We start from the raw sequence: 20,820 nt of genomic DNA, 5'->3' as shown, positions 1-20,820 counted from the left end.
AGCCTCTTCAACAAATGGTGCTGGGAAAATTGGACAGCCACTTGCAGAAAAATGAAATTGGACTATTTCCTTACACCACAAATGAAAATAGACTTAAAATGGATGAAGGACCTCAATGTGAGAATGAAATCCAGCAAAACCCTTGAGGAGAACACAGGCAGCAACCTCTTTGACCTCAACTGCAGCAACTTTTTCCTAGGGACATCGCCAAAGGCAATGGAAGCAAGGGCAAAAATGAACTATTGGGATTTCATCAAGATCAAAAGCTTTTGTACAGCAAAGGAAACAGTAAAAAAAAAAAAAATAAACTGACAGAATGGGAGAAGATGTTTGCAAATGACATATCAGATAAAGGGCTAATATCCAAAATCTATAAAGAGCTTAGCAAACTCAACACCCAAAGAACAAATAATCTAATCAAGAAATGGCAGAGGACATGAGCAGACATTTCTGCAAAAAAGACATCTAGATGGCAAACAGACACATGAAAAAATACTCCACAACACTCGGCATCAGGGAAATACAAATCAAAACCACAATGAGATACCATCTCTCACCAGTCAGAATGGCTAAAATTAACAAGTCAAGAAATGACAGATGCTGGCCAGGATGGGGAAAGAGGGGAACCCTCCTACACTGTTGGTGGGAATGCAAGCTGGTGCAACCACTCTGGAAAACAGTGTGGAGATTCCTCAAAAAACTGAAAATAGAGCTACCCTATGACCCAGCGATTGCACTACTGGGTATATATCCTAAAGATACAAACGTGGTGCTCCAAAGGGACATGTGCACCCAAATGTTTATAGCAGCAATGTCCACAATAGCCAAACTATGGAAAGAACCTAAATGTCCATCAACGGATGAATGGATAAAGAAGAGTTGAGGTATATATACAAAAGAATACTATGAAGCCATCAAAAGGAATGAAATCTTGCCATTTGTGATGACGTGGATGGAACTAGAATGCATTATGCTTAGCGAAATAAGTCAATCAGAGAAAGACAACTATCATATGATCTCGCTGTTATGAGGAAATGGAAATGCAATATTGGAGGCTTGGGGGGAAGGAAAAGAAAAAATAAAAGAAGATGGGATCAGGAGGGAGAAAGCCATAAAAGACAAAATCTCAAAAAACAGACTGAGGGTTCGTTGGGGGAGGGGGGACAGGAGAGGGTGGTGGGGATATGGATATTGGGGAGGGTATGTGCTACGATTTGTGCTGTGAAATGTGTAAAGCTGGCGATTCACAGACCTGTACCCCCTGGGGACAAAAATACATTATATGTTTATTAAAAAATTTAAAAATTAAAAAAAATAGCCATTATCAAAAGACAAAACATAACAAGTATTAGTAAGGATGTGGAGAAAAAGAATCCTTGTACACCAATGGTAAGAATGTAAATTTATATAGTCACTATGCAAAACAGGATGGAGGTTCTTCAAAAAATTAAAATAAAATACCATATGATCCAACAATCCCTCACCTGGGTATTTATTGAGAGCTACTGAAATCAGGATCCCAAGGAATTCTTTGCACTCCTATTGCTCATTTCAGCATTATTCACAGTAGCTAAGAAGGGGAAACAGCCTCAGTGTCCATCAATGGATGTAAATCTTTGAAACAAGTAATGGAATATATACAGACATGGTATACTTTACAGCCTTAAAAAGGATGGAAATCCTGTCATTTGTGACCACAAGGATGAAACTTGAGGGCATTACTCTAAGCAAAATAAGCCAGTCACAGAAGAAACACTGCAATAGTCCACTTATATAAAATATTCAATATAGACACACTCAAAAGAACCGGAAAGCAAACAGTGTTTTCTGAAGCTGGTTAAGGAAGAAATAAGCAGTGATTGTTTGAAGGATATGGATTATTTTTTATGAAAAGATGAAAAATTCTGGAGATGGTTGGTGGTGTTGTTTGCACACAATACAAATGTACTTAATGACACCGAACTGTACTGTTGAAAATGGTTTACAGGTGCCTGGGACACTCAGTGGGTTATGTGTCTGTCTTCAGCTCAGGTCATGATCCTGAGGTCCAGGGATCAAGCCCCTCATTTTTCTCCCTGCTCAGCAGGCAGTCTGCTTCTCTCTCTCCCTCTGCCCTTGGTCATGCTCTCTCTCTCTCTCACTCTTTCTATATAAAGTAAATATATAAAATCTTAAAAATTTAAAAATGAAAATGGTTAAAATAGTAAGTTTTATATTATGTGTATTTCCCACAATAAAAAGAAAAAAAAAAACAAGGGAGAGAGACAGACTGCAAGCAAGCAAAATAATTACGTGCTGAGGACAGGGCTGGAGGCACTCTTTCCATTTGTGGTGCAGGATGGGATTTCAGAACTATATCAGCTTCTTTAAAGATAAACACTGATTTTTTTTAAGGTGATTTTGTACAAATTTCATCCAGCTCTTCAACATGTCAGAAATTGAGGGAAAAGTTATAATGGAGCACCCCTTCTATACTGTTTCCATCCTCTACCTCTGAATGTCTTTATAGAAAATGTTTCCCTTGGTGTGATTTTCTCAATGCCTACCATGTAGAAGCATTGCTCTTTACTGTACATCTCCACAATTCTTTCCTGCAGGATAGAGAGAAAAGCTATATTCCCATGAACACATCATGAGGACCTGTCATTGATATACACACACCAGAAGAAGTTGATGGATCTATGGCTCATAAATTACCCAAACTTCCATAGCTGAGAATTCTGCCATCTGAGTCTCCATTGTTAGCTGCTAATAAAAATGTCAGTCTCCCAGAGTTACATTTTATGTAGCCTTGAAAACTGGCATTTCCATTCTCAGGACAACTGTATACTTAGAACAGACACGTTTTCAGAGAGAAACCCATTCTCTGAACACTAACCTATGCCTAAATCTGCCTCCTATCCTGTGCCAGGCTCAACAATGTCAAAATGAACAGCAAAGCCCTGTAAGGAAGCTTTCCTACTTTTTTTACCAAAATTTCATACTAAACTATAGCCACAGACACGTGTTTCACCGAAGCTCAACTGGCCTCTAATGATGTTTGTGGGTGCCAAGGCGGAATAAGTGAAAAGCAGAGGCTGAGACTTCTACCAAAGGTTCCGACAGGACCAATTACTAATCCTCTGAGGACTTGAGAGGTCAGTGCATTACCAAAGTGCAGGCACTCTGCCAAGGTCTATTTAAATATTTGACTAGAATCAGTGAAGAAAGAATTAAAGGATATTTAACTAAATGACAGAGGCAGAGTATATACCTACAAGCTTAAGATTCATATGTGAGACATTGCACCCAAGCTTATGGGGTTAAAAGGAGGAATGAAAAAGAATTCTCTCTACACTGCTCAAGGACTTTGGGAAATGTATTTTAAAGATGTGTCTACATTTTTATAGGAGGCCATGCAAGTGAGTAGAAATTAAATCCTAGAGTATTGAAGTTTCCTAAATAAAACAGCTCATTTCTGGGCAATTTCAGAATGATAATGGAACCAAAGTAAACTAAAATGACCAGGACTCGGACAGTTCTCTGAGAGAGAATTCCAGTGATGCTCTTGTTAGTTGACAGAGTATACTTGCAGCTGTGGTGCTATGCCCTCAGGAGAAGAAAACATGACTGAGTGCAATCCAAAAACAGTGGAACCCACAACCAACTAGATCCAGGTCAGTAGTAACTCAATCTTTTTCCACAAATTTTAAGCAGATTTACTTAATTTATCCAAATTATTTTCACCAAATAGTTTTTGTAGCTAGATACTGTGAATTGAAGGTAATATTTTTCTCTAAAAACAAATTTGAACACAATGACATTAAAATAGCAGTAGAAAATGTGATCTGTAATTCCGCAACACAAAATGTTGTTGAGAACTACTAAGGTCATTTATCTAACACTGTGGTTAACATGTATGTAGAAGTGGATTGCCTCAGTACACTTCTACGTGTTTATTTGAAACTGTTTCCCCTTTTCACAACCTCCATGTTGCCACGCTGAAGTCAGAATTTGTGGATTAAACCTATGAAGGATAATGAAACACTTAGTTCCCACCTATAGTAGCAGCCATGGATAGAGAAGAAACAAAGAGACATAGCTTTCTGGAAAACAAAATATAGTTTCCTCACCTTTATTGAAGCTGAAAGGTCCTGATGCTGACTTCTGTGTCTGTAAAACTTTGAGGAAAAATATGTTGTTATATTCCTTACCAGGGATAGGGAAAGGAGAAAAAGAGGGGGAGAAGGAATAAAATGTCCTATGATCATTTGTAACAAAGACTCACTATGGAAAATCCATGCCTAGATCAATCAAACAAAGAATAAATTCTTGTATATATTCAATTCTTCCACTAATAAGCAATGAAGACTTCAAGTTCATTTTAATTGATTAAACTATGTCAAAGGAAAAACTTGTATTATCTTAGGTAACATTTCTCTCTCAACAATAGGAGATTCGAGGAAACATCATGACTCCTTTAATTCCATTTGTAAAATGTGACTAGGATTATAGATCTATTCAGGAGCGGTATTCTTTTTATTTAAAGACTAACTGATTAATTATTAGAGAGAGCACGCACAACAGATGGACAAGCAGAGGCAGAAGCAGAGGTAGAAGCAGACATCCCCTGAGCAGAGAGCCTGAACCGGGACTCAATCTCAGGATGCTGGAATCAGGGCCTCATCCAAAGGCAAACACTTTTCTGGCTGAGCCACCCAGGCACCCTTTTCTGGTGCTTGTAACATACTTCCACTATTCAACTTATATGAATAAGAGAAATTTAATATCTTACTGTTCTTTTTTACAAATATCTCCAAAGCAGTTGTGATGAGTGGAAGCTGTGGCTTCCTCTTTAGTCAGACCTCCTGGGTCTTGATGGAAAATTTCAAGTTGAATGGATGGTGATGGAAGTGATGGAGGTGATGGAAGATTTCAGTGTTGAATTCAAAATTCTGTGATCTTTCCAGATTGACCGTAGACTTATAACCCAAGCTGACTCCATGGGAAGGATAAGCAATGTAACGGAATTCATTCTGCTGGGCCTGACTCCGAACCCAGAACTGAAGAAATTCTTATTTGCTGTGTTTTTAATCACCTACATGATCACAATGGCAGGTAACCTCCTCATCTCCATCACCATCTTCATCAGCCCAGCCCTGGGATCTCCCATGTACATTTTTCTGTCCTACTTGTCCATTTTAGATGCTTTCTACTCTTCTTCCATAGCACCCAAAATGATCTTTGACTTGATTTCTGACAAGAACACCATATCCTTCAATGGCTGCATGACTCAGCTCTTTGCTGAACATTTCTTTGCTGGAGCAGAGATCACCCTATTAGCTGTCATGGCCTATGACCGCTATGTAGCCATCTGTAAGCCCTTGCATTACATGACCGTCATGAGCCGACCTGTCTGTTCTTTCTTGGTGGGAATGGCTGTGATTTTAGGCTTTCTGCATGGAGGGATCCAGGTATTGTTCATAGTCCAGTTGCCATTCTGTGGCCCCAATGCCATTGACCATTTTATGTGTGATTTAATACCTCTCCTGGAATTAGCCTGTACAGACACTCACACTTTGGGGCCCATGATTGCTGCTAACAGTGGGTCACAATGTCTGCTCATTTTTTCTATGCTGGTTGCTTCTTACATTGTCATCCTTTGCTCCCTGAGGACTAAAAGCTCTGAAGGGCGTCGCAAAGCCCTGTCTACTTGTGCTTCTCATGTCACTGTTGTCATCTTATTCTTTGTACCTTGTTTATTCATGTATCTGAGACCCATGATTTCCTTCCCCGCTGACAAAGCTGTGGCTGTGTTCTTTACCTTAGTAACTCCCATGTTAAACCCTTTAATTTATACCCTCAGAAATGCAGAAGTGAAAAATGTCATGAAGAAACTCTGGGGGCAAATAATGAAAATTGGTAATAATGAAACTTGGGATTAGAGTATTTACATAAAAACATCTAGTGGAAATTTAGAGATTTATTATCCTTCCTAGTTGATTAGACATGAGACAGTCAATTATCCTGTCTGGATCACTTTTCTTCAGAAGCATATATTTTGTGGGCAGGATCATCACACCCATTAAGACAAAGTAAGCATGGTGCCTAGAGTCTACAATAATTCCAGGAGCCCTGGAAATGGTTAATTTCTTTTAAAGTAGGAGGAAAAAATGAAATTAATCCAAATCCAATGTGCAGTATAATCATCTTTAGACCAATGCTTTTATAAAATGTAATTTTAATATTTTTAAGGGAGGAAAAGGGCTCATGAGGACAATATAGTAACGGGCCACAAAAATCATAATGTTCCACTGATTGTGGGTATGAAACAGGGAAACAGCAATATTCCTGAGCACTCTCCACATGCTATACTTCAGCTAGAATGAAGTTTTATTTCAAAAGAATAAAAGTATATATGCAAAAACATAAAGAACACCAGGGAGTCTTCAAGAAGTACTTTCTTTCTTTCTTTCTTTCTTTCGAGATTTTAAAAATAAAGACTTTTTTTCAGCATTTTTTTTTAATTTTTTATTTTTCAACATAACAGTATTCATTATTTTTGCACCACACCCAGTGCTCCATGCAATCCGTGCCCTCTCCCATATCCACCACCTGGATCCCCCAACCTCCCACCCCCCCCACCCCTTCAAAACCCTCAGATTGTTTTTCAGAGTCCATAGTCTCTCATGGTTCACCTCCCTTTCCAATTTCCCTCAACTCCCTTCTCCTCTCCATCTCCCCTTGTCCTCCATGCTATTTGTTATGCTCCACAAATAAGTGAAACCATATGACACTTGACTCTCTCTGCATGACTTATTTCACTCAGCATAATCTCTTCCAGTCCTATCCATGTTGCTACAAAAGTTGGGTATTTATCCTTTCTGATGGAGGCAGAATACTCCATAGTATATATGGACCACATCTTCCTTATCCATTTGTTCGTTGATCCAAATATACCTTTTCTTATCTACCCAAATTTTAGAGATTTACAGATGCCCCTGCACCACAATAATAAAAACTCTTTTCTTCCCACAAGCCCTAGAAAAGAACACTTGTACAGAAAGATACTTTTTTAAAACTACATCACCTCCATTTCCTGTAGTATGCAATTGTCTACAGAAATATTAGAGGCAGAACTGCTGATGCAAAAGAAATAGGAGTGATCAAGTCTGTAGATTAAGGCAGAAAATATCTGTATGTTAAAGATGTGTTTTAGACATGGACAAGGACAGAGTCTGAACACCTGGAAATTACCAGTGATGTAGGAACATGTATGTGTCACAAATTGAACAATGACCACAGATCTGGATTACAGAAAAGAAACATAAGGGTACATAATGAAATTCTAGGAGAGATTCAGAAACAGTCAGATGCTTTGAAGTCAGATATTAAGAGCTTTGGATCAAATAGGCTTGATTTCTCACCTTATCTCTGGCATCAATTAACATTTTGATGTAAGCATTTTGCTTCATCTCTCTACTGATTGTTTTAATCTGTACAATGGAAATAACATTGCATAATCTCTTAAATTGTGGGAATTAAATGATTTATATTGAAAAAGATGAATCAACTAAAAATTAGTGAAATTGCCCAGACATGGTTACAGCCTTCAGAGATGTCATCAGCACAGAAAGTAAGCCAGGGACAATGATTGCTGACAAGAGGAGGCCAAGAACACCACTACCAACCACCATTCACTAACCATGATCACAGGAGGACCAAACATCTGTGCCATGCTCACTTCACTTTACAATAAGTCATAAAAGGCATCTGGATATGAGTAGGGACAGCAGAGAAGAGAGTTACTATCTCAGCAAGGAATCTAATGGGACCTATGAGCAGATCTCTGGACACTAAAAGCTAGCCCCCCACCAACTCCCCATTCTGGGACACAAATGCCTTTAAACATCTCTGCAGTAGCAAATGAGGGGGGGGCTGGCTGGAGCAACTGTGAAGTGTCTAAGCGGAACATATTTCAAAAGCTCTCTCTAATGATGGATCCCCTTCTGCTGCTCTCAAGGGAGGAAAAGGAAAAGCCACTGCAGTGCCAGAGACCAACAGACCTATCTCTGTACAGAGCTTGGGATTCCTGAGGAAGAGCTCAGAAACTTGTCTTGAGAGGGTGATTTCACAATCAGGGATTGAATATTTTGTGATACTGACATTTCTAATGTTCTCAGGTCTTTAGATCTGGTTAAAGTCTACTCTCTATGAAGGCCTTTTAAAAACAAATGTTTTCACGAGTTAAAAAAAAAAAAGACTCTTAAGAGAACAAAGTAGTGGTTGCCAGTGGTAATTGCAAAAGGTGGTTGTGGAGGGAAGGTTGAAATAAATGAAATTAAAAGGTCAAACTTTCTTATAAAATAAGTAACTCAAGGGGTTAAAATGTATAGTATAAAGAATGTAATCAACAATATTATAATATTGTGTGACAAATGGGCAACTACAGTTATCTTGGTGAGTACTTAATAATGTACAGAACTGTCAAATCCTATGCTGTACACCTGAAACTATCGTGACATTGTATGTTAAATACACTCCAATACAACCTCTACAAAATAGATGTTTTGCGATAATTTCCTGAGTGACCACCTTCTAAATAAATGCAAGCAACACTATACCTAAAATATCAAACTTATTTTTAAAGATCTAGCTGTAGTTCCCAAGAAAGATGGGATGAAAAAGAATAATGTAGAAATAAGAATGATGATGCTCATGATGCTCATGATGACGGGGAATGCTTCTGGAGCACCTTCTCTGAACAATATACTGACATACCCAAACATTCATATGTTTTGGAGGCAGTAATTTCTTTCATTAATTTAGGTTTCAAACTGTGGAACTTACCTCTTTTTAAAATGTCCTTTACATACCACTAGAGGAGAAAAGTCAGAAAAACTGGGCCTTTAAAGCAAGCCCAAGTTGTTCACCCTCCACATCTGCTTTCCTTAAACACATTCATTCCACTTTCACATTTGGTATACTCAAAGTCGCAAATGAAAAATCTTCCATATCTGGAAGTAGGCAAGAAGACTCTTGCCAAACTCTCATCTTATCAGTCAGATTAGCAACATATTTTATCCATTTGTGGCCACACAGAAGGTGTATTATTCAACATTCTTTTTCCTGTATGATTCATTGGAAGTGTTTCTCGGGTCATTGGTAAAATACCCACATGGCAAATATGGTCACAAAAACCCAAGCCAAACTATACCTGTAGTGGTCTAACCATAAATGGATCATCAATGTGTAACCTCATTTCTTTTCTTCAAATTTTCCAGTTGGGAGTTGTTGTTTTTTGGTTTTTTTTTAAGATTTTATTTATCCATTCAACAAAGAGAGACACAGAGAGAGGAGCAGCAAGTAGAGGCAAAGGGAGAAGCAGGCTTCCTGCCGAGCAGGGAACTGGACATGGGAATCAATCCAAGGACCCTGGGATCATGACCTGAGCCAAAGGCACATCATAACAGACTGAACCACCCAGGCTCCCCCAGTTGGGAGATTTTAGGTAGAGCCTGATAATCAGCAAGAGGACAAGTTTCCTACTTTCCCTACAAGTTCCACGATTTCTCTAGAGTCAGTCTTTCATCAGTGACATATGACACAGGTGGTAAGAGTACTATCTTTTGTTCCAAAGTGGTCTCTTGAAAATAGCATGATTTTCTTCTGCTGTAGAATCATGATCCACTTAGAGGGACTTCTACCTCTTTCTCTCTATTATGACTTTTGTCCCACAACCCCTCCCCATCATCAGATTTCCCAGCTCAAACTTGTGCTATTTTTTCCACAGGGCTGATTATAAGAGGAGCTGTATTAACACATCTTTGGACACACACCCAGGCAGATATCCTAAAATCTGATAAGAAAAGAATCAAAGGACTGACCTTGACACTTGGTAATGGGGCTACATTTGCAGTCAAAAGGACCTTGGGATCCACCCTAAAATATCTTAGGAATACATATTTTCAAATTTAACTCCAAGGATCTTGTGTCTTGGGCATCAATATTACCTTTCCTCAGTACACGAAAGTTTAAACAAAAAGGATGATGTCAGGCAACACAAAGGAAACATGTTGCAAAATGGTGAAGATATAAAATTGTGGAATTGCATCATTGCTCATCTCAAGTTATCCTACTTATCTTAAAAATACTTCTAGTGGACAGAGCAACTGCAAAGACCGTACAAGTTTGCATATTTGAAAGGACTCATAAGAAATCCAAAAGCATAGGGAGAGACAAGATGGCAGGGAAGTAGAGGGCGGCACCGTTTCAACCTGACCCTAAAGTGAGCTGATTACCTACCAAAGAACTCCGATCACCCATAAAATCAGCCTAAGATCAGAATTATACACAACTGGATCTCTACAGGGGCAGAAGATGCCAGTGGGCAGGTAAAGCGGAGTGGGAACATTGGACTGATATCAAAAGATAAACAAAAGGGGGAGGGAGCCAGCAGAGGTGACCCATTAAAAAGTAATACCCCAAAACAAGAGTGCTCTGTGTCTGGGGACCAGCATTAACTTGGAGTCTCACAAAGAGAGACTTTGTGAGTCTCACTCACAAAGAGCAAAGGATCGCGGGGGGGGGGGGGGGGGGGCGTGGATTGTGGGAATCGGGGTGGCTAGGGACAGGGGCTTAAGTCCCTGGACCCAGGACAGCCTCCCCTGGCATTGAACAAGAGAGAGTGCTGTGGAGAAACCAGGTCTTGGTCCCAGAGCCGCCAGCGTGCCGAGAATGCATGGAGTCTGGCTCTTGTGAGGGGCTGGGAACCTCGCCAGTTAGCAGAATGCCACGCTATGCTATCAGAGCCTGAGATGTGCATGCCCCCACTCCCCCTGAGAGAGGTGTTCAAAGGCCCAGCCTGACACTCTTAGACACCCGCAGTGCTATCAGAGCCTGAGACACGGGCACCCCACAACCTCCCCTGGGAGAGTGCCCACAGGTGCCAGCCCAGTGCTCTAGGACCAGGAAAGGCCAGGAACTACCAGCCCAGGCCTGTGGGAAAATCTCAGTGTGTGATTGCAGCTTGGAACCTCTCTGGTGATCTAGAGCTGCCCGGACAGCCACCACTGCCATGGTTTTGGGTACAAGCAGGAGATCCTGCATGCCCAGGGACCGTGACTTGGAACCTGCTCTGCCAGCAGCATTGCAGCACCCATAGGGGAGCCGACTGAGGCTTCTCTCTGAGAGGGAGGTCAGGGTGCACTTTGATTTCCTGTAAACCTCCAAAAACCATCAAAAGCTGTTAAGGCGAGAGAAAAAAAAACAAACAAACAAACAAAAAAACTTCAAGAGAACAAAAGCCTGAAAAACCGGTCTCCTCGAGCCCACCCTTTAAGGAGGACTTAATTCATGAAACATTATTGACTGAAAACTCACATGGCAGGCCCCTCCCCCAGAAAACCAACCAGGAAAGGAAAAAAAAAAAAAAGACTACAAGAGAACAACTGCCACTACTTCATAGATACAACCTTTATTTTTAACTCGTTCCCACTATTCTGGTTCATTTTTTTTAATATAGGTAATTTTTTAACTTATTTACCATCACAGTGAGATGTCCAGTACATCAAATTCCATAATAACCTTCTAACTGGAACTTTCTGAAACATACACCCGTGTTTTTCTTTTGCTTTTCTATTTTTTATTTTTTTTTATTTTAGTTTAATTTAGTCTAGTTTATTCTTTTTTTATTTTTATTTTCTAATATTCATATAGAGTTAAACTTCAAGGTAACCCCCTTTCCCCAGTCATTGCTACCCCTATAGGTAAACCAATTTTTAATCTTCCTTTATCTTAGGAAAGTTGAGTCCTTTAACAAAGATATCAAGATAGATCCAGGAAAAGTCAAAATAACCTTCCACACCCACACGGAGAATTTATAACCACTCTCCCATATTTTTCTTCTGCCACTGTTTCTGTATATTTGTGTTTGTCCTGGTAGTATATAAATCATACTTGGGGTTCTTTTAGATGAGGTTCTTCCTTTTGTTGCTTTTATATATGCATATTTTTTTCTCTTGTAATAAACTTTTAACAGTCTTTTGGTTTGTATGTTTTTGTCTGTGTACTTCATAAATCTTACCTTGGGGTCCATTAGGGCTGAGCCTTCTCTTTTATCTTCCCTTTTTTTCCATGCCTCTCTCCCTCTCTTTCTTTTTCTTTTTTTTTTTCTTCTTTTTTTTTTTTTTTTTTTTATCTCGTTAGGGTGGGTAATCCTGATTGCGCAGAAGCGTTCCAGGGTGCACGTTGACTGCACCACAGTCGATATATCTGGTTACATTCATTCAGTCATCTCTCACAAAAATGACTACGAGGAGGAATGCCCAACAGAAGAAAAATACAGAGGCTGGGCCTTCTGCAACAGAGCTAAAGCCTATCGACATAGACAATATGTCGGAAAGGGAATTCAGGCTAACAATTATCCAGGCAATAGCTAGGTAGGAGAAAGCCATGGATGACCAAACAGAATTTATTAGGGCAAAACGGAAAGCGACCAGGGATGATGTTCACAATGTTATGGCAGAACTGAAAGCCACCAGGGATGAGGTTCACAATGCTCTCAATGAGTTCCAATCTAATCTAAATTCTCTCAAAGCTAGGGTAACTGAGACAGAAGATAGAATTAGTGATCTGGAGGACAAACAGACAGAGAGAAAGGATCAGGAGGAAGCCTGGAACGAACAGCTTAAGCCGTGAAAACAGAATCAGGGAAATAAATGATGCCATGAAATGTTCCATGTCAGAAATATTGGAATCCCTGAAGGGAGGAGAAAGAAAAAAATCTAGAATATATAGTGGAACAAGTTCTACATTAAAATTGCCCCAATCTCAAAAATGGAACCAGCGTTCATGTACTGGAGGCAGAATGGTTTCCCCGCAAGTTTATAGATTCTCTAAAGTCCTCTAAAGTTCATAGATTCTCTAAAGTACCTCTAAAGTTTATATATTCTCTAAAGTACCCCTAATAGTAAGAATGAAGAATTATAATTGTGGGCAGACCCTCCTAAAAGCAGCAAGGACAAAGAAGCTCTTTCCTACTGAGGAAAGCCCATCAGAATAATGTCAGACCTGTCCACAGAGACCTGGCAAGCCAGAAAGGGCTGGCAAGATATAGTCAGGGTACTAAATGAGAAGAATATGCAGCCAAGAATACTTTATCCAGCAAGACTGACATTCCAAATGGATGGAGGGATAAAGAGTTTCCAAGACCAGCAAGGCTTAAAAGACTATGCAACCACCAAGCCAACACTGCAGGAAATATTAAGGGGGTTCTATAAAAGAGTAAAACTCCTAAAAATAGCATTGAACAGAAATATAGAGACAATTTACAGAAAGAAAGACTGCAAAGGTAAGACGATGTCAATAAAAAAGTATCAATAATCACTCTCAATGTGAATGGCATAAATGGACCCATAAAATGACACATGGTTGCAGATTGGATAAAACGACAGGACCCATTCATATGTTGTCTACAAGAGACCCATTTTGAACCTGAAGATACACCCAGACTGAAAGTGAAGGGATAGAGAAGAATCTTTCATATGAAGAGGTCTCAAAAGAATGCTGGGGTAACAATTATCATATCAAATAAATTAGATTTTAAACTAAAGACTGTAGTCAGAGATATAGAAGGACAGACATCATTCTTAAAGGGACTATCCACCAAGATGATCTAACAGTTGTAAATATCTATGACCCCAATATGGGAGAAGCCAATTACATAAGAAAACTGTTAATCAAGATAAATAATCATATTGATATGAATACATTAATAGTAGGAGATCTTAACACACCACTCTTAGAAATAGACAGATCATCGAAGCAGAAAATCAATAAAGAAGCAAGAGCATTGAATGACACATTGGACCAGATGGACCTCATATATACAGAACATTCCTCCCTAAAACAACAGAATACTCATTCTTCTCAAGTGCACATGGAGCCTTCTCCAGAATAGACCACATACTGGGTCACAAATCAGGACTCAACCGATACCAAAAGACTGACATTACCCCCTGCATATTCACAGATCACAATGCTTTGAAACTGGAGCTCAATCACAAGGAAAAGTTCAGAAGGAACTCAAACACCTGGAAGCTAAAGACCACCTTGCTTAAGAATGCTTGGATCAACCAGCAGATCAAAGAAGAACTGAAACAATTCATGGAAACCAATGAGAATGAAGACACTTCAGTCCAAAATCTATGGGATACAGCAAAGGTGGTCCTAAGGGGGAAATACATAGTCATCCAAGCCTCCCTCAAAAAAATTGAAAAATCCAGAATACACCAGCTGTCTCTACACCTTAAAGAACTGGAGAATCAACAACAAATCAAACTCCACACATAAAAAGGGAAACCATCAAGATTAGAGCTGAGATCAATGAGGTAGAAACCAGAGATAGTAGAGCATATCAATGAAACTAGAAGCTGGTTTTTTGAAAGAATCAATAAGATCAATAAACCATTGGCCACAGTAATCCAAAAGAAAAGAGAGAAAGCCCAAATTCATAAAAATATGAATGAAAAGGGAGAGATCACAAGTAACACCAAGGAAGTAGAAACAATCATCAGAAGTGATTATCAACAGTTATACGCCAATAAGCTTAGCAACCTAGATGAAATGGATACATTCCTGGAAAACTATAAACTCCCAAAACTGAACCAGGAAGAAATCGACAACCTGAATAGACCAATATCTAGTAACGAGATTGAAGCAGTGATCAAAAACCTCCCAAAAAACAAGAGCCCAGGACCTGACAGATTCCCTGGGGAATTCTACCAAACTTTCAAAGAAGAAATAACACCTATTCTCCTGAAGCTGTATCAAAAAAATTGAAACAGAAGGAAAACTACCAGACTCTTTCTATGAAGCCAGCATTACCCTGATCCCCAAACCAGGCAAAGACCCTACCAAAAAGGAGAATTTCAGACCAATATCACTGATGAATATGGATGCTAAGATTCTCAACAAGATCCTAGCAAACAGGACCCAACAGCACATTAAAAAGATTATCCACCATGACCAAGTGGGATTCATCCCTGGGCTACAAGGATGGTTCAACATTCGCAAATCAATCTAGGTGATACAACAAATTAATATGAGAAGAGAAAAGAACCACATGGTCCTCTCAATTGATGCAGAAAAAGCATTTGACAAAATCCAGCATCCATTCCTGATTAAAACGCTTCAAAGTATAGGGATAGAGGGAACATTCCTGAACTTCATCCAATCTATCTATGAAAGACCCACAGCAAATATCATCCTCAATGGGAAAAATCTTGTAGCCTTCCCATTCATATCAGGAACAAGACAAGGATGCCCACTGTCACCACTCTTGTTCAACATAATATTAGAAGTCCTAGCAAAAGCAGTCAGACAACAAAGAGAAATAAAAACTCTCCAAATTGGCAATGAAGAAGTCAAACTCTCTCTCTTTGCAGATGGCATGATTCTTTATATGGAAAACCCAAAAGACTCCACCCCCAAACAACTAGAACTCATACAGCAATTCAGCAACGTGGCAGGACAAAAAGTCAATGTGCAGAAATCAGTGGCTTTCTTATACACTAACAATGAAAATACAGAAAGTGAAATTAGAGAGTCGATTCCATTTACTATAGCACCAAGAACCATAAAATACCTGGGAATAAAGCTAACCAAGAGGTAAAGTTCTGTGTACTTGAAAACTACAGAACACTCATGAAAGAAATTGAAGAAGACACAAAGAGATGGAAGACCATTCCATGCTCTTGGATAGGAAGAATAATTTTTTTTTAAATGTCTATACTGCCTAGAGCAATCTATAATTTTAATGCCATTTAGATCAAAATTCCACCGGTATTCTTCAAAGAGCTGCAGCAAATAATCGAAAAATTTGTATGGAATCAGAAGAGACACTGAATCGCTAAGGAAATGTTGAAAAACAAAAATAAAACAGGGGGCATCACATTACATGATTTCAAGCTTTACTACAAAGCTGTGATCACCAAGACAGCATCACCAAGACTGGCATAAAAACAGACACATAGACCAGTGGAACAGAGTAGAGAGCCCAGATATGGACCCTCAACTCTATGGTCAATTAATCTTCGACAAAACAGGAAAAAATATACAGTGGAAAAAAGACAGTCTCTTCAATAAATGGTGCTGGGAAAACTGGGCAGCTACATGTAGAAGAATGAAACTCGACCATTATTTTACACCGTACACAAAAATAAACTCAAAATGGATAAAGGACCTCAATGTGAGACAGGAATCCATCAGAATCCTAGAGGCGAACATAAGCAGTAACCTCTTCGATATCAGCCACAGCAACTTCTTTCAAGATATGTTTCCAAATACAAAGGAAACAAAAGCGAAAATGAACCTTTGGGACTTCATCAAAATCAAAAGCTTCTGCTCAGCAAAAGAAACAGGCAACAAAACAAGGAGGCAACCCACGGAATAGGAGAAGATACTTGCAAATGACAGTACAGACAAAAGGTTGATATCCAGGATCTATAATGAACTCCTCAAACTCAACACACACAATACACATAATCATGTCAAAAAATGGGCAGAAGATATGAACAGAGACTTCTCCAATGAAGACATACAAATGGCTATCAGACACATGAAAAAATGTTCATCATCACTAGTCATCAGGGAGATTAATTTAAAACCACATTGAGATACCACCTTACACAAGTTAGAATGGCCAAAATTAGCAACACAGGAATCAACGTGTGTTGGAGAGGATGTGGAGAAAGGGGAACCCTCTTCCACTGTTGGTGGGAATGCAAGTTGGTGCAGCCACTTTGGAGAACAGTGTGGAGATTCCTCAAGAAGTTAAAAATAGAGCCTCCCTATGACCCTGCATTTGCACTCCTGGGTATTTTCTCCAAAGATACAGATGTAGTGAAAAGAAGGGCCATCTGTACCCCAACGTTCATAGCAGCAATGGCCACAGTCACCAAACTGTGGAAAGAACCAAGATGCCTTTCAATGGACAAATGGATAAGGAAGATGTGGTCCATATACACTATGGAGAATTATGCCTCCATCAGAAAGGATGAATACCCAACTTTTGTAGCAACATGGAGGGGACTGAAAGAGATTATGCTGAGTGAAATAAGTCAAGCAAAGAGAGTCAAGTATCATATGGTTTCACTTATTTGTGGAGCATAACACATAATATGGAGGACAAGGGGAGATGTAGAGGAGAAGGGAGTTGATGGAAAATGGAAGGGGAGGTGAACCATGAGTCTATGGACTGAGAAATAATCTGAGAGTTTTGAAGGGGTAAGGGGTGGGAGGTTGGGGGAACCAGGTGGTAGGTAGTAGGGAGGGCACAGATTGCATGGAGCACTGGGTGTGGTGCAAAAACAAAGAATACTGTTCTGCTGAAAAGAAATTAAAAAATTTAAAAAAAGCTTTAAGAAGACAAAATGTCTCAAACTGCAGCAATGAATAAAAGACATTCCATGTGAACAGCAACTGAAAGAGGGCAGGACTATACTCACTTCAGACAAAATAGACTCTAAAAACAAAACTGTCACAAATAAGGACTTTATATAATGATAAAAGGGTTGGTTACTTAGGAAGATATAATAATTATAAATACTGATGGACCCAACAGCAAAGTATCTACATATATCAAGCAAATAACAGATATAAAGGCAGAAAGAGACAAAACCACAGTAGGACTAAGAGACTTCAATGTTCACTTTCAATGATGGATACAACATATAGACAGAAAATCAGTAAGAACCCAATGGACATGAACATTATTAACCAAATGGACCTAAAAGGCATATATAGAACAATCCATCCAATAACAGTAGAATATACAGTCTTCTCAAGTGCACATGGCAGATGATGCAGAATAGATTATATGTTCGGTCACAAAACAAGTCTTGAAAAACTTAAGATTCAAGTCATACAATGTATATTTTCTGAACACAAGGAAGTGAAACAAAATCAAGAGCAGAAGGAAAATTGGCAAATTCACAAATTCATGAAAATTAAATAACACATTCTTCTGCAACCTATTGGTCAATGAGGAAATCAAAAGAGGAATTAGAAACATGTCAAAACAAACAAAATTTTAAACTTACAACAAAAGCTATGGGAAGTAGCAAAAGCCATACAAAGAGGAAAGTGTATAGCAATGATCACCTACCTTTAAAAAGATCTCAAGTAAACTTACCTCAAGAAATGAGAAAGACAACTAAGTCTAAAGGTAGCAGCGGTAGGGATAATTGAGATTATAGGAGAAAAAGGAAATAGAGATGAGGAAATCAATAGAAAAATATCAATGAAACTAAAAGCTGTTTTTTAAAGTACAACAAAACTGACAAACTTTACCTAGATGGAGAAAAGTTCACATATGAAAGAGGGGACATTAAAACTCATACCACAGAAATAAAAGGATTACAAGAAACTGCTAACAAAGTATGTTACTTAATTGGATTACATGGAAGAAATAGATAAATTCCTAGGAACATACATTCTACCACATCTGATGCATGAAGAAGTAGATAATCTGAACAAATAATGAGCAAGGAATTTAAATCCATAACAAGAAGCTTACCAAGAGAGGAAAGCCCAACATCCGAGTCACTGGTGAAATCTAAAATACAACATTTAAAGAAGAAGAAATGCCAATCCTTCTCAAAATCTTCTAAAGTTTTGAAAAGGAAAAAAACACATCTGAACTCCCTTTAGAAGGCCAGAATTACTGTTACCAAAAAAAGAAAAAAATGACTGAAATACTTAGAAAAAATATGAATCTAAAAAATTAAGGATTTTTAAGCTGGAAAAGAAAAAAATTTATGAAAGAACATAAAAATGAAAAAAGGCAAATAAATGGAAAGGCACCCTGTGTTTGTGGATTTCAAGATTCAATGTTGTCAAAATGTTCATACTATACAAAGTGATCTAGTATCACCGTAATAGCTATCAAAATCCTAATGGAATCTTGCATGGAAAAGAAAAAACAATCGGGGCACCTTGGTGGCTCAGTAGTTGAGCATCCAACTCTTGGTTTCAACTCAGGTCATGATCTCAGGGTCATGAGATCTAGCCCCAAGTCAGGCTGCTATATGAGTGGGGAGACTGCTTGAGATCTCTCCTTCTCGCTCTGCTCGTCCCCCCACTTGCTCACACTCACTGTCTCTAAAAGAAATAAATCAAGCTTAAAAAAGAAAAAGAAAAAAGAATCTTAAAATTGATGTCGAATTAAAATAGAACCCCATAGCCAAAGCAATCATAAGAAAGAAGGACAAAGCTAGAAACATCACACTTCCAGATTTCAAACTATATTACAAAACTATAGTAATTAAAATAGTATGGTACTGGCATAAAGACAGATATAGAGACCAATGCAACAGAACAGAGAACCCAAAAACAAGCCCACGCATATACATAGGCTCACGCTTGATCTTTAACAAGGGTGTCAAGAATACACAATGGGAAAAGAATAATTTCTTCAGTAAGTGCTGGGAAGACTGGATATCCATAGGCAAATGAATGGAATTGAACCTTTATCTTATACCTTCACCAAAATCATCAAGCTAGATTTAAAATGGAAGGCTGGAAACTAAACCTTTTAGAAGAAAACACAGCAGAAAATCTTCATCATTGGAATGAGCTATGATTTCTTGGATATAACACCAAAAGAACAGACAACAGAAGCAAAAATAAACAAAGGGGACTACATCAGACTTAAAAAAAACTTCTGTACAGCAAAGGAACAATTAACAATTTCCCACAGAATGGCAAAAAATATTTGCAAACAATATGTTTCATATGGGGTTAGTATCCAAAATAGACAAAGAACTCATACAACTCAATAGCAAAGATAGCCCAATTTGAAAATGGGCCACAGACTGAAATAGACCTTCCCACAAAGAAAATATATAAATGGCCAACAAGCAAATGAAAAGATGCTCAACATTACTAATCATCAGAAAAATACAATTCAAAACCACAATGATGTAATATTTCATATCTATTAAAATGGCCATTATCAAAAGACAAAACATAACAAGTATTAGTAAGGATGTGGAGAAAAAGAACCCTTGTTCACCAATGGTGAGAATGTAAATTTGTATAGTCACTATGCAAAACAGGATGGAGGTTCTTCAAAAAATTAAAATAAAATACCATATGATCCAACAATCCCTCACCTGGGTATTTATCAAAAACTACTGAAATCAGGACCTCAAGGAATTCTTTGCACTCCTATTGCTCATTTCAGCATTATTCACAGTAGCTAAGATGGGGAAACAACCTCAGTGTCCATCAACGGATACAAATCTTTGAAACAGGTCTTGGATTTTTTATACAAACATGGTATACTATTCAGCCTTAAAAAGGAAGGAAACCCTGTTCTTTGTGACCACGAGGATGAAACGTGAGGTTATTACTCTAAGCAAAGTAGGCCAGTCATAGAAGAAACACTGCAATAGTCCACTTATATGAAATATTTAATATAGTCCCACTCCAAAGGACCAGAAAGAAAACAGTGTTTTATGAATATGGGTAAGGAAGAGATGAGCAATGATTGTTTGAAGGATATGGATTTTATTTATGAAAAGATTAAAAATTCTGGCGATGGTTGGTGGTGATGTTTGCACACAATATGAATGCCCTTAATGACACTGAACTGTGTCAGTGAAAATGGTTACAGGTGCCTGGAAGGCTCAGTGGGTTACGGGTCTGTCTTCAGCTCAGGTCATGATCCTGGGGTCCAGGGATCAAGCCCCTCATTTTGCTCCCTGCTCAGCAGGCAGTCTGCTTCTCTCTCTCCCTCTGCCCTTGGTCATGCTCTCTCTCTCACTCTTTCTATATAAA

The 20,820-nt window shown here is 38.6% G+C and overlaps 1 protein-coding gene across 1 annotated transcript; it reads left to right on the top strand.

Annotated features, from left to right (window-relative positions):
• The first annotated feature begins 4,982 nt into the window (after positions 1 to 4,982).
• LOC132008491 (olfactory receptor 4C45-like) lies at positions 4,983 to 5,924 on the top strand. Its single transcript, XM_059387140.1, has one exon. It carries the CDS (start codon positions 4,983 to 4,985, stop codon positions 5,922 to 5,924), a length of 942 nt encoding a protein of 313 aa, XP_059243123.1.
• The last annotated feature ends 14,896 nt before the right edge of the window (positions 5,925 to 20,820 follow it).

Source organism: Mustela nigripes, unplaced genomic scaffold (genome assembly GCF_022355385.1).
Source record: "Mustela nigripes isolate SB6536 unplaced genomic scaffold, MUSNIG.SB6536 HiC_scaffold_148, whole genome shotgun sequence".
In the NCBI taxonomy this organism is placed as follows: domain Eukaryota; kingdom Metazoa; phylum Chordata; class Mammalia; order Carnivora; family Mustelidae; genus Mustela; species Mustela nigripes.
Note: the sequence above shows the minus strand (reverse complement) of the source record. Positions and strands in the feature narration are given on the sequence as shown.

Coding starts and splice junctions, on each gene's coding strand:
- LOC132008491 (XM_059387140.1), top strand. CDS start 4,983: ATGGGAAGGATAAGCAATGTAACGGAATTCATTCTGCTGGGCCTGACT.